A 19,432-nucleotide genomic window follows, 5' to 3' on the forward strand; every position below is an offset into this window, starting at 1 on the left:
TCGGTACCATCAATGAGTTCAAAGCATTACAGATTGACGCAAAACTCACTTCCTTGTTACCCGATTCCTTTCCTCACATTGAGAACTTCTGAACAATTTTAAAACCACCAGATCTATTCTACACAATTGTGGTAAAAATAAAACAGACAAAGTGTATCTACCTGATTCTCTCTAAGCTTCGGGGTCCCTATCAAATATTTGCTTCTACATTTTATTCTACTATGGATGCCTTGGGTGCACGCTTCACCATGCCTACATTTGATGTGTTCTGTGATCGCTTTACTCGTGAGCAGGCTCACCTATCTCAGTTGGACACTCTCACAAGATCAAAGAACAAAGCATTGGTTGCACAGACATCTAAAGAGAACAAGAAGCAAAAACCGAAGCCTAAGAAGGATTCAGCTGGCAATGAGAGTCCCTCCAAGCCACCACCTAAGTCTGATTCAAAAACAAAGTCCTATCCGAAACAAGAGAAATCTTCTAAGTCTGGTGAGTCTTCCTCCAACACTAAGAAGAAATCAAAAGAATTTTTGTGGCAAAGAAGGACATCTAGTTTCCCGATGTTGGAAACGATTAGAGGCTTTAGAGGAAGCCATGCAACAGTAGCATATTTCTTCTCCTCAACCTCCTTCCTCTTCTACAAGGAAAGGACATGCTCTTTCTGCACGAGCTATTACTTCTATATGCACTTGGATTATTGATTCAAAGGCTTCTCACCACTTGACACACTCTCAGCAGATTGTTACCTCACTTGCTCATAGTGATACTTGTAATGTCCCCTTCTCATTGATGACCTTCCAGTGGTCCATTAGCCTATCCCTGAAACCCGTAGGCTAGGTGGAATGAAGAATGAAGGGTCCAGTATTGATGAAACAAGAACTTACTATTTTTAGTAAATCAGGGGATGGCTGTTTTGGTGACACTGTCCTTCTGAGCTCTCCATGCTCTATCTCTGGGCGCGAAGATCATGCTTTTTGGAGCATTAGTTCTTGACTTACTAATTTTAGTAAGTGGCAGTATGGCATAATTTTATTTTTGGCAGTGGATAGGGACCTGATTTTGCAGCAGTTCAGTGGTCATCCTGGCTAGGTTTCATCCTGGTTTTGATAGTTATCAGTACGGGAGTCATATGTGACAAATTAAATATTAATTCCTTATCATAAGGTTTAATATTTAATTAATCTGATTAATTGCTACTGATTTATTGAATTTGGGATTAATGCTTTTTTTTATCCCAAGTATTTGGCGAAATTCATGTGTAATAAGGGATGTCGAATTTATTTGGAGGGATATTATTTTATATTACATCTCTATTATTTGCCAAGTAATTAACGTGGGTCCATGCCTTCTTCGCGTGAGGTTTGACTTAGGAGAATGGCGCTACACATGGGTCCACGTGAGGTGAAATGAAATGCTAATGAAGGAAGGGGAGTTTGGGGGAAATTTGCATTTGAATTTGGTTGATGAGAAGTTATAAATAAGAGCCTTGGGCTCTCATTTGGGGTATCTTGAAAAATTGTAATGTTATGCTGCCGGTTTGTTGACAAAACTTGAGGCTTCGAAGTGCGTCTCCCTAGTGCTACTCGGTTTCGTACTTGAAATACAGTACCTAGTTGTGCATCATGTTCTCCTACATTCTCAAAGTTTGCTATAGACATTTTTGGTGGAAGTGATTATGGAGACTTGCTGGTTTTCCCTGTGGCTGAAGCACATTTTCGATCACACCTTTTTGCTGGAGCGACCGACGGTTATGGGTATCAGCTCTATCCTCCTTCCTAGCCATGGCGATACATTGTGTGAGTTTTTAGCAATTTTAATTAAGCAATGAATTTCCTAGACAAAATCGAACTTCCTAGGCATAGCATGGGTTTTTGCACTCGCATTGGGATGTGTGCCAAATAAATATTGGGTTGTTTGGGTTGTAGTTTGGATTGGTTGCTGTTGTGAGTGATATATTGTGGGTTTGGGACTGATTTGAGTTGATTTGGGTGAAAAATGAGGGAGTTATGAGCATTTTGGTGTTTCCATAGGCTGCTGATTTGTACTTTCAGCCTGCAAATTGGTTGTAACAGAAATTTATATTCTTGCTGTAGAAATCTGCATTACTCTTCTCATCTTATCTCTATTTTGTAAGGTTGTTTCAGTAGTACTGATCAACCATTCTTGTTGTTCTTATTTGTAATCCCCACTGCATAAGTGGAAGAGGCTGGCTTGCCGCTTTCTTGCTTTGTAATTCAGTTTATGTACTCAGTCCTCCCACTGAATAAGTGGTCGAGTGATAAGTTTAATACAATGGTCCTCCCGCTGAAATATGCGGTAGAGTGATAGCTTAATGTAATGTCCTCCCGCTGAAATATGCGGTAGAGTGATTGAGTTTCAGTTTCTTGATATTTTCCCTTGGCTGGTTTACCACCAAGAGTTTGGTTTCTATCTTGCTGGATAAGCAAAAGGGGCTGGCTTGCCGTCCAGGCATTGTAATTTTCAGTTTGTTTTATGGTGCTAACAATCCCCGGAACACCATATGCTCTCACCCTCCTAGATTGGGCTCTCGATGAACAAAAGGTGGAAGGGTTCCCTTTCAGCAGTTTGGATTATTTCTCTAACCTCAACGGGTTGTTGTGTTTGCTTGTAACTCTTACTGTTAAAAAAAAAAAAAAAATTACTGGGATATTACAATACTTTACAGATTGCAGTTGGTGACTCAGAACAACTTTCAGTTTCAGGTTCAGGTATTGTTTCATTGACAGGTGGTTGTATTCAAGATGTTCTTCTGGTTCCTGACATATCATCAAACCTCCTCTCTGTTTATCAGATTTGTCATTTTGGCTCTAGTAAAACAGTTGAGTTCTCGCCACATGATGTGGTTATTAGAGAGCTCCATGATCCTAATTTAGTTGTGGCTACTGGCAGTGTTGATCCTGATTCTCGGTTATACCGGTTTGATGGCTTTGAGAGTCCAGATGGTTCAGGTGTTTCTCTTGTAGCACATGCAAATTCAGTGAGCAGACTTTGGCATGAGCATACAAGCACTTGTGATTGGGCTCCCTCAGATATCTTGTACTGATGGTGTATGTCGAGGTTGTGCACTTGGCAAGCATCACCGGGATCCTTTTCCTACAGGTAGAGCCACACATGCTAAGGCACCCTTGGATTTGGTACACAGTGATCTTATGTCCTTTCCGACTCCATCTTTTTCAGGGTCCAAGTATGTGCTCACATTTATTGATGACTTCTCCAGACGTACATGGGTGTACTTTCTTAAGTACAAGTCCGATGTCTTTAATTCATTTCAAGTCTTTAAGACGTTTGTAGAGAAGCAGTCTGGTCTTTCTATCAGGAGGATACACACAAATAATGGGAGAGAATATGTGAATCGGGATTTTACAGATTTCTGCACAAAGCATGGTTTGCAGCATCAGTTATCAGTTCCTCACACTCCTCAGCAAAATGGTGTTGCTGACAGAAAGAACAGAACACTACGAGAGATGGCCAATTGTATGCTTCAGTCACGATCTATGCAGCCTACTTTTTGGGCTAAGGCAATTAATTGTGCCACTTATATTCAGAATCGGATGTATCATAAGCAAAGAAACGGGACTCGGACTCGGCTCGGACTCGGGAAGGCCGACTCGGACTCGGACTCGGGACTCGGCGTCAAACTCGGCTCCAGACTCGGCTAGACTCGGGATAGTGAAAAACTCAAGAAATTTAGAGATTTTTAAATATTTAAAACTTGTTTCAGACACCCTTTATTGAATACACCTTAAAGACACAATAACATCATCAAACTCGGCTCATTTGATTACATACACAAGTATACATCAATCACATAAGCATAAACGCAAATTGTAGCTGAAGAAAATAACAAACATAGATATATAAATATTGTCAAATGTATACAATATTACAAAACTCATGGAATAAAAAATCCATGTCATCATATGATCATCATCAAATGTTTCATACAAATACCAAAGGTAAATACAACTACAAGTCTATGGCTCAGAGGAGCCTGCACCCTCCGGCCCCGGCCCCCTGCGAAGGCGTCTAAGGTAGGTCCTGGATGATTTGACTGCCATAGCCGCTCCCCATGACACCATGCCAGGCTCACCAACATCAGGAACATTCGTGTCACTATTTGCCTCTGAATCTCCTGTCTGTGCTCGTGATCTCCGCTCCTCCTCTGCCATGGCTACAGTCTCAACCTCTATATCTACCTGGTCGATCCAATCAGTGTCAGACTCGAAGGTTAAATTTTCTCTACTTCTATCGACGCAGTTTCTCCCATATTTTTCGACGGGGGTTTGGGGGCAACGCCCCCAAGGTGGGGTCAAGGGGCAGCGCCCCTTGCGCGCTCCCTGTCGCGATACAGGGCGAGGTCGAGGGGCAACGCCCCACGAGGCCAAAAAAACTTATTACAAGTCTGAATTAGGGTTTCTTTCAGAGTCTTCCTTAGGGCCTGGTTTTGCTCTTGTTGCTAATTGGGTCTTGCTTGGTGAGTGAGTATCATTCTTGAAGGTCCAAGCTAGGTCAAGTTGGTGAGTGATAAAGTCTGGAATGTCATCCTGATCTTCAAATGCCCTGAAATTTGGCTAAGTCTAGAATATCCTAATCCTGAAATTTGACTAAGTCTGGAAAACTGAAGAATCCTCCAAAAACTAGATTTTGCAATATAACTCCTGGAGGCCCAAAACCACACTCAAACATCCTGACAGTATATATGGAATATAACTTAAAGTATAAGTTTCCTTATATCTTTCTTCTTTCTTATACTTAAATGTTATATTCCATAAAATAATCCTGACGGAGAGACCAAAATGTCAAATTTCGCCCTTCCAAAAAAACTTATTACTTTTAAAAAAAACTTTTTAAAATGTTTTTTTTTTTGTCATTTTATTGACCCAACCAGTAGCCGAGTCTGGGGCTCAGGACTCGCCGAGTTTGGCGATTTTGAGCCAAACTCGCCAACTCGGCGAGTCTGGTGAGTTTACTCCCCAGACTCGGACGAGTCCGAGTCCGAGTCCCTAGGACTCGCCGAGCATGACTCGTACTCGGACTCGCCGAGTCTGGGCGAGTTCGGGCGAGTCCCGTTTCTCTGCTTTCATAAGGCATTGCACGAGATGACTCTTGAGGAGGCTTGGTCCCATGTCAAGCTTGATGTTTCATCATTCCAAGTTTTTGGTAGTGAAGCTTGGGCATTTATTCCAAATGCTCAAAGGAAAGCCATGGAGAGGAAGAGTCGACCACTCATATTTGTTGGCTACTGTGAGGATGTTAAGGCGCACGGGTTGTTTGATCCTGATTCTCGAGAGGTCCTGTTTAGGCAGGATGTCCAGTTTCATGAGCGCCTTCCTCAAATGGATTCTCCATCTTCTCCCTCATTGCCTCCTCCTCCCTCTTCATATTTTGAGAATTCCTTATTCCTTGAGGATGATGCAGATGATGGTCTGCCATCTCCACCACCCACAGCTCAGTCTTTGCCCAAGTGGGCCCGGTTTACAGTTGATGTTGCTGGTTCTATGGTAGGTGAACCTTCAGATTCTCGTCGTACTCATGCACAGACATCTGGTTCTGGTCTTCTGAGTCATGCCATTTCTGATGATCCTTAGAAATTTTCAAAGGCGACAGATCACCCAGAGTGGGATAGGGCCATGGATGAGGAGTATTCTTCTTTGATGAAGAATCGTACTTGGGATATTTGTACTCTTCCGAAAGGAAGAAAGTTGGTTCGGTGCAAGTGGGTGTACCGTACCAAGTACGTTGCAAATGGTTCTATTAATAAGTATAAGGCTCGTCTTATTGCGAAAGGGTTTTCTTAGGTGGAGGGTATTGATTACTCCAAGACCTTTGCTCCTGTCACCAAGATGAATTCTATTCGCTTTGTACTTTCACTTGCAGCTTCACAAGGATGGACAGTTTTTCAAATGGATGTGAAGAGTGCCTTCTTGCATGGAGACCTTCATGAGGAGATCTATATGGAGCAGCCTCAAGGATTTGTGCAGGATTCCTCTTTGGTTTGCAGACTTCGGCGTTCATTATATGGTCTCAAACGGGCCCCTCGAGCCTGGTATGAGAAGATGGACTCTTTCTTGCTCTCCACACTCTTCACACATCGTCATTCCGATCCCACAGTTTATATTCAGCGTCAAGGGGATGATATAGTTATTCTTGTTCTATGTGTTGATGATCCCATCATTACAAGTAGCTAGTCCTCCTTGATTCAGGATATTCAGAGAGCTTTGATGGAGCAATTTGAGATGACTGATCTTGGACTTCTGCACTATTTTTTGGGCCTACGGGTTATTCAGTCTTCCGATGGGATTTCCATACTTCAACAGAAGTATGCTCTTGATATGCTTCACAGATTTGACATGCTTTCTTGCAAGCCTGCACCCACACCATTTCAGTCAGGTGTTGTTTTGTCTGCCACTTGTTCTACACCTTCCGTGGATCCAACCTTATACAAGCAGTTGGTTGGCAGTTTGTTGTACCTGATACATACACGCCCAGATCTTTCCTTTGCGGTTGGTCTTGTCTCTAGGTTCTCCCATGATCCCCATGAGAGCCATTGGCAAGCTGCCAAACATATTTTGAGGTACATTCGGGGCACTACACAATTTGGCATTCACTATACTTCAGGATCCCCTCACATTGTTGGCTTCACTGACTCAGATTGGGTTGGTGATGCTCATGGTCGAAAGTCTACTTCTGGCTTTGTTTTTTGCCTTGGTTCTGACCCTATCACATGGTCTTGCAAGAAGCAGTTTGCTATTGCATTATCATCTACAGAGGCTGAGTACCGAGCAACGATGTTAGCTAGTCAGGAGGTTTTATGGCTTCAACAATTGATGACTGAGTTTGGGTTTCCTCCTGATAGTCCCACTATTATTTAGTGTGACAATCAGAGTGTCATTCACATTTCCCGCAACCCAGTGGAGCACCAGAGGACTAAACACATTGAGCTCCACATGCACTTCATCAGACAGTTGATTCAGGATGGCTTTCTCATCTTGGAGTACATTCCTATAGAGGAGCAGGTTGCTGACATCTTCACTAAACCTTTTGCATCTCCGCGCTACCTTCAGTTGCGCTCTATGCTTGGGGTGAAGGAAGTTGTCCTTGGGGGGTCTCATTGAGGCCTTCCTTCCTTCATGTTTTTTTTAGCATGCTTTTCCATCTCTTTTTGGAGTAGAGGTTTTTCCCACGTGATTTTCTCTATTTCTCCAGTTTTTAGAGATTTGGTTGTGATTGGGTACCTCATCAGGCTTTGTTGCCAGAACCCAAATTTGCCTTCTTCATGTAGTTGCATTTGCTTCATGTATTTAGTTTTTAGCTACCCCCTAAGTTCATCTTAAGGGGAGGTGTTAGAGTTATCATGCATTAGCTAATAAATAATTATTTAATTATTAGTCTATTATCCTCTACACTTAAGCTAAACTTAGGCATTTAATAATATGGCAGGTATTTAATAATTATTCTAATTATTAAATACACTTTATCCCTTTAGGGTTTCTTTAGGGTTGCATATTCTCCTTTTATAAGGATTGTATTGTACTTTTTATTTTATTCCCTCTCTGAATGATAATCTTTTTCCTCATAGCCATTATTGTTTTTTTGCCTCCATTCTTCTCTTGTGACAGGTATTTTGTTTGCAGGTGTTCTTGAAATCTCTGAAGTTGTATTTCTCAACTTCTTCAGATTCCTTATCTTTCTTCCTTTTAAAATGTCCTTTCTTACCTTTCATCTTTGTGGAGTGGGAGGCAAGAACATGAATATCTTCATTTATGGAGCTTTGGCCAATGCCTCTGATAGCCAATCTAGACTCTTCTTGAATGCAATCTTGCTTTAATCGATCAAACTTAGGAAGTTTTGATCTTGCACTTATCCCTTGAATAAATGCCTCCCATGATGAGGGGAGGCCATTTAGAGCCAGCATGGTTAACTCTTTGCTCTCTATTTTGTGACCAATAGTAGAGAGTTGATCTTTCAATTCAGTAATCCTCATGAAGTATGACGTGATGAATTCGCCTTTTGTCATTTTGACATGATGGAGTTGTTGCTTTAGAGCAAGAGCTCGGCTTGTGTTGTTTATCTCATACATGTTCTCTAGTGATTTGAACATGCCATAGTCAGTCTCCATCTTGGAGATAGTTGGCACAATATGATCTTTTACTGAGTCAACTTACATCTTCATGGCTTTATTGTTCTTTCTCATCCATTGATGCTTTTCATCTTCTTCTTCTGATTCTGGTATGGCTTTCTTCACAAATCCATCTAATTCGTTTTCACTTAAAGCAAGCATGATCCTAAACTTCCAAGATACAAAGTTGGAAGCTCCTTCAAGACGATCCTCAAATCTAACACCATTCACCATTTTGATGTATAGACGGGAGTTGAGGAATTTGAGGATATATAGAGAGTAGTCTCGCCTATATAAATCTGATCTGATATTTTCCTTAACCTGACTCTGATACCATGTTGAGTTTTGATCAGATTATCATGGGCAGGTAAATTTAAAATTTGATTTATGTTTTGATCACAGTCCCCAATGAATATTGGTCTCCTAACTTATGAATGACAATTTGAGATTATACTATCCAATCAACTTGAGTATATAGACTATCTAATTGGTTGTATTTGATCCAATATATAGGATATATAATGGGCTTCGGCTCTAGCTCGCCTAGTCGTGGATCGCAACTTAAGGCATGGGTATGCTCCCCATGGTCTTGAGTTCAAGTCCCCGGCTGTGTTAACTCTGTGTGTGTTGCTACCTTGTGAGCGGGTTGTACACACTGGGGGATTGGTCTCGCTTCGGCGAGGACACCTCCAGATTCCACGATAGTGAATATAAAAAAAATATATATAGGATATATATGATATGCTATTGGTTGCCTCCAGTCTGTTAAAGTATTCAGTCTTTTATGATATGCTCTCACAATAAGCTATATATATATTGATCTGCAATCAATATATGTAATTGCTGATGTTAATCTGATTGCCACCGACTGTTGAGTGAAACTATCGATCTGCATAGATCCACATATATATGTAGATATACATCTGACCTTTGATTATAATGCAACCTCTACAATTTAATATTGGTGTACTCATAAAAATGCCTTGCTCAATTGTAATTATGAACTATATATATTTGACTTATTACGTATAGCATTCTTCAGGAACTGCTGTATTTTAAAACTAGTTGTATCGCTGTATATGTATATTATCGATCTCTCTTGCTACGTTGCATCTCCGCCTTATTGTATTCTGTATCTATCGCCCTCCTAAAGGAATTACATTGTATGATATAGGAAACCCGAGGTCGTGACTCTACACGAAGGGACATGATCCATTTGGAGGCAAACCGATACATTGATGTAATCGGTGTCTATAACTAAACGAATTAAACATAATCAGTTATGTGCAAACACACATCACCAGTAATTAGACAACACAATGATATCATAATAATAAGGATCAATAATGAAATCTAGATATCGATAGTCGATTATACATATCGACAGCAATCATTAGCTACTGTTCTTTCATATTGATTATATATATTAACTAATATTGATTTAATATTGTTTAATATATTAGGCAATTAATATCTGTTTTCATTAATAGCTGGCATACGTAATTGTCTAAGGCCAATCGGCCAATTAGACAATTACGTTGTCTCTGTCGGGCCTAATAGATTCTGACTGTAGCTATTCTATCATCAACAGCGTCAGGTGTTATTTTTCTATTGTTTCTCCTCACGACTCACCTTTCTCCTCCTATTTTGCCAAATGAATGAAATGAAGTTCACTTTTAGGCTCAAAGCATAATATAAACAAAAAAAAAAATCAATTCAAAACATATTAGATGTTGTTTTTTAACTTAAAGTTACTCGCGTCGGTCGAGTTTGGGAGTCGGGACTCGCCAAGCTCAGCGATTTTGGGCAAGTGTGATTTTGACCCAAACTCGTCCAAGTCCAAGCCCACCAAACTCGACGAGCATGACTTGACTCGGAAATCGCCCAAACTCGGCGATTTTGGGCGATTCCCATTTCTCTGCTTTGAAAATCTCTCCACTCATACTTTTGATGAACAAATGATTTTTGTTCATTGTGTAAAGTTAGTCTAAGCTTTCCTTCGTGTATGCTTAATTTCCGATCATAAGCATATCCTTTGAAGATTGCATCTGCTTTGTGTAGTTGTCTTAAGCGAGGCGAAGCAAAGTGTGGTTATTGAGTTCACCTAGTCAATACCATCTCTTCAATTCTTAGGAATAGAATAGACCTTCCAAACCCTTACTCTTTTATCCTTTTTTTTCAAAGTCTAAACCCAAAAATAAAAATAAAAAAGAAAGAAAGAGAAGAAAAGAGCATCTATTGTCAAATTTGTCTAAGTCCTAAGTTCGTGAACCATTCTACGTAAGTCCCCCTTGTATTTCAGCAATACATCACCTAGGAAGCTACCCAACACAAAGTCGCTTGTTCGCATATATAAACCTTGGAGTCGTCGTATGTTCTTTGATGTGCAATCTTGGCATACGTAGTGATTTTGATCAAGAGAGGGTAGAGTGTCCTTGACATTTTATTCTAAAGTTCGGTGAATGATAAAACGTACACCAACAGCATCCTAATCTCAAGAATTCCTATGTCAAATTCTAGCACAAAAATAACACAAAGTTGGAAGGAAGCATCTATTCAATGAATGTGTAGAGCAGATCTCACTAAACAAGAGAGCTGATATATGGTGTGTTGGATGTAGGGATCTACGGAGAGATCATTTGGCAAACGTTGAATGGCAGTGTATTAGGGATTTAATAGAGTGCAAATTGATGGGAGGAACTCAAGCGTTAGACATTTCTGTCTGAATGATGGATTACATGATTGGACTAAACAGGGGTAAAATTTCTAATTGGGCAATGGTGTTATCCACCAGCATCCAAGAAATTTTGTCGAGGAAGCATAAATCTTTTTATATGACCCAACAAACCATAGTTTTATTTCTAGATGCCATTTTTACACAAGTTCCTTCGGTTGAAACTGACAATTTTCAGCCCGATCTTGAGTACGATTCCTCCTAGCTCACTATTTTTCGATGGACTAAATTGGGCACAAAGTTTAGCCAAGCGAGGAAGAAAAGCCTCCAAATAGGAAAAGAAAAAAAAGGATGCATCATCTAAAGAGGGAGACAATGATGAGGTTGTTGACAAACTAAATGACTTGACTACATCCACTTCAACTACCACACCAAAAGACATTCCCACGACATAGGTTGCTTCTCCAACCAATGACATTAATCCAACCGCCCCCCCATACAAACTATCAATAAAAGATTCAAAACAAACCAATAGATGATTGAGCTTACTTGGGATCTTATTTAAATAAAAGAGTATCCTTCATTGAGTCCCACTAATGAAATAGAGCAATGCATTGCGTTACAACCCATTGCCAACCATTCGACCCCAACCAACCGTTTTTAGTCTCCTAGCACTCAAGCGATAGCAAGCAATGATCAACTTGTCCATGAAGGTGGTCCTTCCACACTACATGAGTTGTACACTAATCCTTCCAAATTACAAGAGCAGCCCACATTCCTAAAGAACTCACCAACTCAAGATGAATCCACTAGTAAGGATAACACTATACATATCTCCAAGTTAGACCCTCAAGATCCTTTAAGCACTATCTAGTGATACATTCAAGACCTAGAACCCATGGCTACCATTATGAGTGAAGTCATAGACATCACCAAACGTCTAGATAGCACTCATTCCCCTCTCACCGCTGCATAAAGAAGTTTGTGAAAGAAGGATGTCATGAGGAATATACAAGAATTTTCCTCTTGAAGGGTTGACTGTTGGCCCAATACTCAAACTCCAAAGATGAAGTCATGGTAACCCAACCGAATTGCACCTTCAATTAGTGAATTTGATGGTCATGTCATCACAACTCTATATTCCCTCAAATTCATCTTCAAGGAGGTCTTCCATCTACTTCAACACCATATGATTTTTGATCACCAATTCATGGCTCGTGTATATGAGTCAACACGGATTTCTCAAAAGTTACAAGAGGCAATGAATGAGCAAAATCAAAGGTTTCAAGCTCAGTTGGCTCAACAATCCCCACCTCACAAAACTTGAAAAGCCGAGATTCTCAAGAAAGAGAAAGAAATTGCTGAGAAAGACACTCAATTAGCAAAGAAGAATAGGAAGCTTGCCAAGTTGTAGCTCAACCATCAGAAGACAATATGTCAGTTGATAGAGGCCATGCAGCTGGTGAAAACTACTCGAAAACGTAAACTACTAGCAACCAATCACTTGAAACTTAAGACAGAAGAAGTATATCACTTGTGACAAACCATTTCCCAATAGTCCACTCCATCCTCATCAATCTACACACCTCTAGAGATGTCTTCTCCACTAGCCCCTCAGTGATATTTCATTTTGTTCCTTTCAGTCTTCTGGTTTTGTTTACTCTAGTCGTCTGGAAGACAATCTTTTTTGGGGGCACTGATGTAGTTAGAGAAATCTTCATATTAGTCATATTTTAATTATATGGTAGTCAACAAGATTGGTTTCTTTTTGTTGGAAGTACACAATTACTCTTGGTAGTTGCCAACCATTGGAAATTCTTAGCAATCGTCAGCTAGTTTATATATTCTTATTGTATTTGTGAAAGGGAACCACGTGTTATGATCATTCCCTAAACTACAGTTGTATAAGTACACATGAATGAAGTACATTGTAGTATCCTTATGCAATTACAAGTATGAATTTCTTAGTCATTGGTATCCATCTATCACGTTTATTCTATTATATCCAAAGCAGATTGAATTAGGCAGTAAACATACTCTATGCTCCACGAAGACATGAACCTGCAAAAATTTAACTCATTCCCAAGATGTTTTCAGGATGATGAATAGCTACGAAATGTCCCCAAGGTCATCCCCTATACAAATTGATAGGAAATTTTTTCAAAGCGGCCAAAAAAAAGGAAAGTGGGCAGCTGATAATCTCCAAGACAATCAAGGGATTCCTATCGTGAGGATGACAATGGCCTAGCAATGGAAAAGATAAAAAAATTGAAAATCAAAACCAAAAGAAAAAAATCTATGGCTATTCTTAACACTTTTGACATCATTAATATCTATGTATGTGAAATCTATATCAACAAAGAGTCAAAGACACATGGTGAAGATCTCTGCAACATGATCCTGTATGGCATGAATTGTCACTCAAATCTCTTTCTCTTCAACAAGTTACCAAATGAAACGATGGTGCAAATTGCTATGTTGTAGGCGAGCATAAAAAAACTAAATTCATCATTCCCTTCAACATATTCATTGTTGCAGTACAAGATTGTAGTCTATGTTTATTATAGCAAAATCATGCACTTGGAATTTGTTTTACATCCAAACAAAATTCCACAAACAAGAATCCCATTAGTGTAGCTCTATATTTATTTGGTTATATTCTAACAAACAACCTTTCTGGTATAATGATGATTATAGCATTTTCCATTCCCTAAGACTATCTTGGTCTATTTGCCAATGCATCAAAATATTACTTCTATGCATAGGTATACTAGAAATAAAAAATTTCCCTTTGATTGTCAAAAGCCAGCAGATTTTACAAGTAGCATTGGTATGAAATATTGTAAATTGGTTCCTGATATTAGTAAAGACGAGAAACAAGCAAAATGTGTTAGCAGATTCTACACTATTGACTCTAAGATTAACTTTCACTTCAGCTCTAAGTTTCGAATGTTATTTAAAATGGTTTTATAATGTATATGATGAATGAATTATATGTGAATAACTGAAATTTCCTATATTTTTTAAAGTTTTGCTATTTTTATAATTGCTGTCTCATGACATCCCCTAAAAAAATAGCCTCATGGCTCAGCCATCCTTGAAACACATCTCGTCAATCCCCTATCATCTCTGTCAAAAAAACTCCATGGAACATGGGTTATGCTCCTTCAAGAAGGCATCAAAACTTCTTTTTAGTATACATCAGAAAGCATATTTATACAAAAATATCACCAAATAATATTATTTTGCAGTTGCACATAATCGAAAGATCGTGCCATGTTACCAGACATTAAGAATATAAGCAAAGAGTACTCTGAAGTAGCCTAAACTGCGAGAACACGAATACCTGAAGAACAAATAACTTAGTTTTGAAGTCTGCGAGAGGCGAACCATAAAAACTCATTAGGAATTCAAGCACAAATTTCCGCCGATATATCTGGAAATCATCGGTTAAATTCAATCCCGCAGCCACAAGATGGAGAATCCAAATTCGATCATTTTGATAATGGTCTTTACCACTTCCAAACATCTTATGAAAGAGGGGTATGCTCTGCACAAATGCTGGCAAAAATCAAGACAGAAAATATAACAGATAATCAAAGAACTACTTTCTCATTCACAAACAAAACAATTACCAACCTCAAGGACCATTGTAGGAGCCCCCATCAGAAATCGAATGATAGCAGTGTAGTGATTATTTGTAGAATCCATCAAAATACAGGAGGCTTCAGCTGCAAAGATGGCCATCACAGAAGGAATTTTTTGCCATGGCTCCACTATTCCATTTTTCACATGTGTTAATAAGAGTAGTATCTCTGACCTCCCCTTGAAATTTCGACCATTCTGAAAGCATGCAGCATTCAATATCATAAATACAAATAATAAGAACCAGTAAAACATAAATTAAGATGGATTATTGTCCTTAATTCAATAGGAACAACTTTAGAAGAGAGACAAACAAGTGTTATGGCATAAGAATCTTAATAATTTTAGTTGAGCTATACACCACTGTAACATTCATTGCAAGATCTTCCAATGATATACAGTGCACACCTGTATTTAATTAGAACGAATTTTTGCACCTGACCCCATTCTATGAATTCATTTTGAAAATCCAAGATATTTTCAACATATTTTCAAGATATTACAGAATCAGGAATTAAATTTCAAGATATTTTCAAACAATGTATCATATTATCAATTTGAGATTTCCAGAGGCGACATATTGCAAAGTATTTGAATAAAACAGTGTAAAGTTTTTGACTTCCACCATTTCTTGTCTGATGTTTCTTTCAAGACCCTACTTCAAGACAATTTTAGATCAAAGAAACGATATCAAATTTAATAAAATACCATTTCACAGAGACATGTCAAAGGAATTATAATCCCAAGCAATGATTCCCACCAGCTTGACAATGGTCATTTGGCTAACAACTCTTTTCTCACCCTTCTTGAGTATGAAGACAACATCAAGAAAACATTTTATATGTCTTGGCAATTTTTTATTTGCTGCTGATACTAGTCTTCAGTGGAGTAAAATCCAATTTTACAGATAACCTATCACTCCAGCCAATTGGCTTCATACCTTTTGGTGGAAATGGATTGACAATGTGAAAATTTCCAAATCTCTTAAGGGTTCTCTTTGTCTTTCGAGCTTTTTGCTAGAAATGGATTGACAATGGAATATTTTCAAATCTCCCAAGGATTCTCTTTGTCTCTCAAGCTTATCTACCTATGCTTTGGCAGTATCTGATTGACAGAATTGATAAGAAATTTAAAATTGTGGATCAACAAGCTGCTTTTGCTGCCAGGTAAATTCCAAAATGCTCCAAAGTCTTGTTGCCATGCATGTTCATTCCTCCTCATGTTGGGTACCTTCTGAGGTGTCCTACCACAACCTGGAAAGCATTTACATGATTTTTGGGGGCCAGAGTTAGCTCTTCAATGAGATTTTTGTTAGAAATTGCACCTTTTTATTTTCTATTACAACTAATTGTTTCTTCAATTTATGCAACTCTTCTGACCTCTACTTAATCTCTACAAGATGATTGTTCTTTGCTTGCTCTTGATTGCAACCATATAAAAATATCTTTGGAAGCATCTCCATAGATAGAACAAAAATTGCTTGTAGGTGCTACATGATCTTCAAGAACATTCTGTGATAGTGTTGTGACCATTTCACACATCGCCCCATTAGAATGGGGACCCCCTCTTTTTTTGCTTTTGTTTTGCCTGTTCTTCTCTCTGCTTTTAGGATTTTGAGTGAGTGAGTGGTCTGTCTGGGCTAGGGCTAAGCTTTAGGGGTTTCTTTTGAATATTTTTCAAGCTAAGTCTAGTCAAATTTTGAAAGTTATTAAGCGTCCTCCCGAGGATTGAGATTGAGTCGATAAGGTAAGTCTGTCAGGAGGTCAGATAGGTCTCAGGTTGGGTCTAGTCAGGGTTTTTTGAGGTAAAATCCAAATTTTGTCTAGGTGTTAGCATTTTGAAGATGAAATTGTGTATTCTTGCCTAGGTAAATTTGATCAAATTTTGGAGGCAAGATGATGCCTGAAACAGAGAAATCGCCCCTGTCCTTCACTGGAGGCCCAGGGCGAAATTTATTCTATGTACAATTTCTTGTTTTGCGAGGGCTCGCTAACTGATTCCTGGCCTTGAAGATGACCTAACTCTACCTTGTGAAATGATTGGAGACCTAAATTTTGAATATTTTAGCTAGAAAGGACAAAAGCGCTCCTGTCCCTCTCCAAGGGACCAGGGCGAAAATGTTATTTTATGCATTTTTGTCACTGACTTTTCTATTTTGTTTTGTGCAGGGTCTCCAGGAAAGAGAATTGGACGTGACTTGATATTTTGAAGATTTTTGAAGGCACAAAAATGATGAATTTTGTAGGATAAAGTGGAAAAGTGCTCCTGTCCCTCACTGAAGGACCAGGGCGAAAAGGCTTATTTGAGTCATTCCTGGCCTTGTTTGGTCAAATTGAAACATCAAAGGCATGGTGAAGGACAAAATGAACATGATAAAGCATCCAGACTTGATCGAAGACAATGAAATGATGGAGTTTTTGCCTAGAAGGTCAAAAGTGCTCCTGTCCCTCACTGAAGGACCGGAGCTTGATTTTCAAAATTGCACTATCTCTGCAAGATCAAGACAATTTTATGATTTGAAGAGACCAAGGAAACATGATTTATCCATTGAATATAATTTAAGTGGTCCACAAAGGAGGAAATCAACCCAAATGGCAAAAAGCGCTCCTGTCCCTCACTGAAGGACCATGGCGCTTTTTCAAGTTTCTCCTCTTTGTTTGATATGTTATGGCAAAACTTGACTTGGACGGGAAGGACGAATGATGTTTTATGCCTTAGACGCAATTGAGGGGTTTAAAGAACAAAGAAATACACCAAGATGTAAAAAAGTGCTCCTGTCCCTCTCCAAGGGTCCAGAGCGATTTTCTAAAAGGTGTAAATTTCTTGCAAAGCCAAGGCAAGTTTGTGATTGAAATGAATGGAAGAGGACATGATTAGCCCGTTGAAGATAATTTGGAAAGCTAGCAAAGGACGGATAGGCTTGAAATTGCAAAAGTGCTCCTATCCCTCTCCAAGGGACCAGGGCGAAAAACATGTTATCTAGCTCTCCTCTCCAATTTTGGACAAATCTAGGCCAAGGCGCAAGTTTGAAATGATGTTTAAAATGCTTCGAGGTGGAATTGAGATGCAAGAGTTGCAAATTTTGACGACAATTTGCAAAAGTGCTCCTGTCCCTCTCCAAGGGACCAGGGCGAAATTTCCAAATATGCCCATTTACCTTACATTTTGAAATGCTATTTTTGTTTCCAGGACTCAAGAGGGAGTGGGGAATGATGTTCTACGCCTTGAGGGTAATTTGAAGATTAATGTGATCAAGAATTTGCACAAGGACTCAAAAGTGCTCCTGTCCCAAACTGAAGGACCAGGGCGATTTTTATAAAATCAACAAATTCCCTCCGAGATTATGCTAAGGCAAAGTTGTGCGAGATGGGAAGGATCTTCTAAAGCATGGTGAACAAAGATTTGACTTCAAAATTTGAGAATCCTAGCCTAAAAATGAAAAAGCGCTCCTGTCCTTCACTAGAGGACCAGGGCGAAAATCTTGGGAGAGCTTATTTTGCCTTGCAAAAACGAGTTAAGCATGCATGGAACAAGTGAAAGAGATCATTGCTTACCCCACAGCGAGAATTGACCAATAAAGGTGAAGGATTAAGACCAAAAATGAGAAAAGCGCTCCTGTCCCTCTCCAAGGGTCCAGGGCGAAAAATGTCCTAAGGCACGTTCCTTCTAAAGATCAAGTGAATTAAAACTCAAGACTCCAAACAAAATGCCATTTTAAAATGCCTAGATGAAGTTTTGAACATAAAAATGAGGAATGCAAGGCCTAGATTGAGAAAAGCACTCCTGTCCCTCTCCAAGGGACCAAAGCGAAGTCATTGGAATTCATTATTTTTTGCCATATCCCAACGTGGATATCCTCCAAATCGCATGAAATGCCAAAATTGCCAATTTCAAAATATTTGAAAAAATTAATTAAATTGGCATTTAATAAATTAATTTTGAGCCTCAAAAATCGAATTTTTTTATTATTAAGGCATTTAAAATTAATTTTTGTGAAATTAAAATTAAAATGGAGCGCTTTGAGGTATTATTTTTATCTATTTTATTAAGTCGGCCCCTTTTTTTTTGCAAATTTATTTATTTTTTGGCCTATTTTGCCAAATCGGCCTATGGGGAGGTGAAGTGGTGAGCGCCCTATATAATAGGGGTGTTTTGAGCAATTTAATCAATCATTCATTCATTACTTCAAGTACGATTTTGGAGATCAAGAAGAAGGTGCGAAAGCTAGTCTATTTGGAGCGAATTATCCTAAGTATTGGAGGCTTAAGGTGGTGGAGTTGATGCTTGTGAGGACTAAAGGAGGCACATTTTACTAAAGGAGGGACTTCGATCTACATTTTGCCTAGCGAATTCTCCTTATTTTTGCATCATTTTTTAGAGTTAATTCTCAAGGAGAGGTATGGCGAGATCATCCTTGACACCATTATTGAAGATTTGAATTTTGCACTTTGTTTTGAAAATTCTAAGTTTGATGTAAACTAATTAGGAAATGATAACTCAAGATTTATCATGAAGTTTCCTAATCAGTATCTTTTATCTTCCTTGCTACTATCTTAAATATATTACTCATTATGAAATGTTGTGTAGGTGTCAAGATGGCGACTCCAAAGGCAGGAGCATCCACTAGTCGTCCAGCTCTCATGAAGGAAGATCAGAGGAATGAAGAATTGGAGACCAAGATCGTGTCCAAGTGGAGCAACATTGGAGATACCAACTTGGGAAACTTCAGTGTGAAGAAGTTTCGAGAGGTCCCTTACATTGGAAAGCCATCACCTGTCGCAAAAAGAATAATTGAAAGTGGCATCATCAAGGCGGCCAATTTCCCTCCAGCAGTCCAGTGCCATGAGCTGATGATCGAATGTGCTCGCCATTATGACCCACAATCAAGATCAATCGTGTCCAAGGAAGGGAACACTTTGGCTTACCTTTCAGAGGAGGCTATAAGTGAAGCTCTCCATCTTCCAGAGCATAAA

General features: G+C 39.1%; 1 protein-coding gene across 2 annotated transcripts in view; it reads right to left on the minus strand.

Moving 5' to 3' along the window:
• Window positions 1-19,432, minus strand: part of LOC131052770 (uncharacterized) — a 112,263-nt gene that overhangs the window by 32,172 nt on the left and 60,659 nt on the right. For both annotated transcript variants that reach the window (XM_057987374.2, XM_057987373.2), the window contains exons 8-9: window positions 14,454-14,657; window positions 14,161-14,364 (exon numbers count right to left, since the gene is read on the minus strand). In XM_057987374.2, coding sequence (XP_057843357.2) covers window positions 14,161-14,364; window positions 14,454-14,657 — 408 coding nt within the window. The remainder of the gene's footprint in view (window positions 1-14,160; window positions 14,365-14,453; window positions 14,658-19,432) is intronic.

Source organism: Cryptomeria japonica, chromosome 6, assembly GCF_030272615.1.
Source record: "Cryptomeria japonica chromosome 6, Sugi_1.0, whole genome shotgun sequence".
Taxonomy (NCBI): Eukaryota; Viridiplantae; Streptophyta; class Pinopsida; order Cupressales; family Cupressaceae; genus Cryptomeria; species Cryptomeria japonica.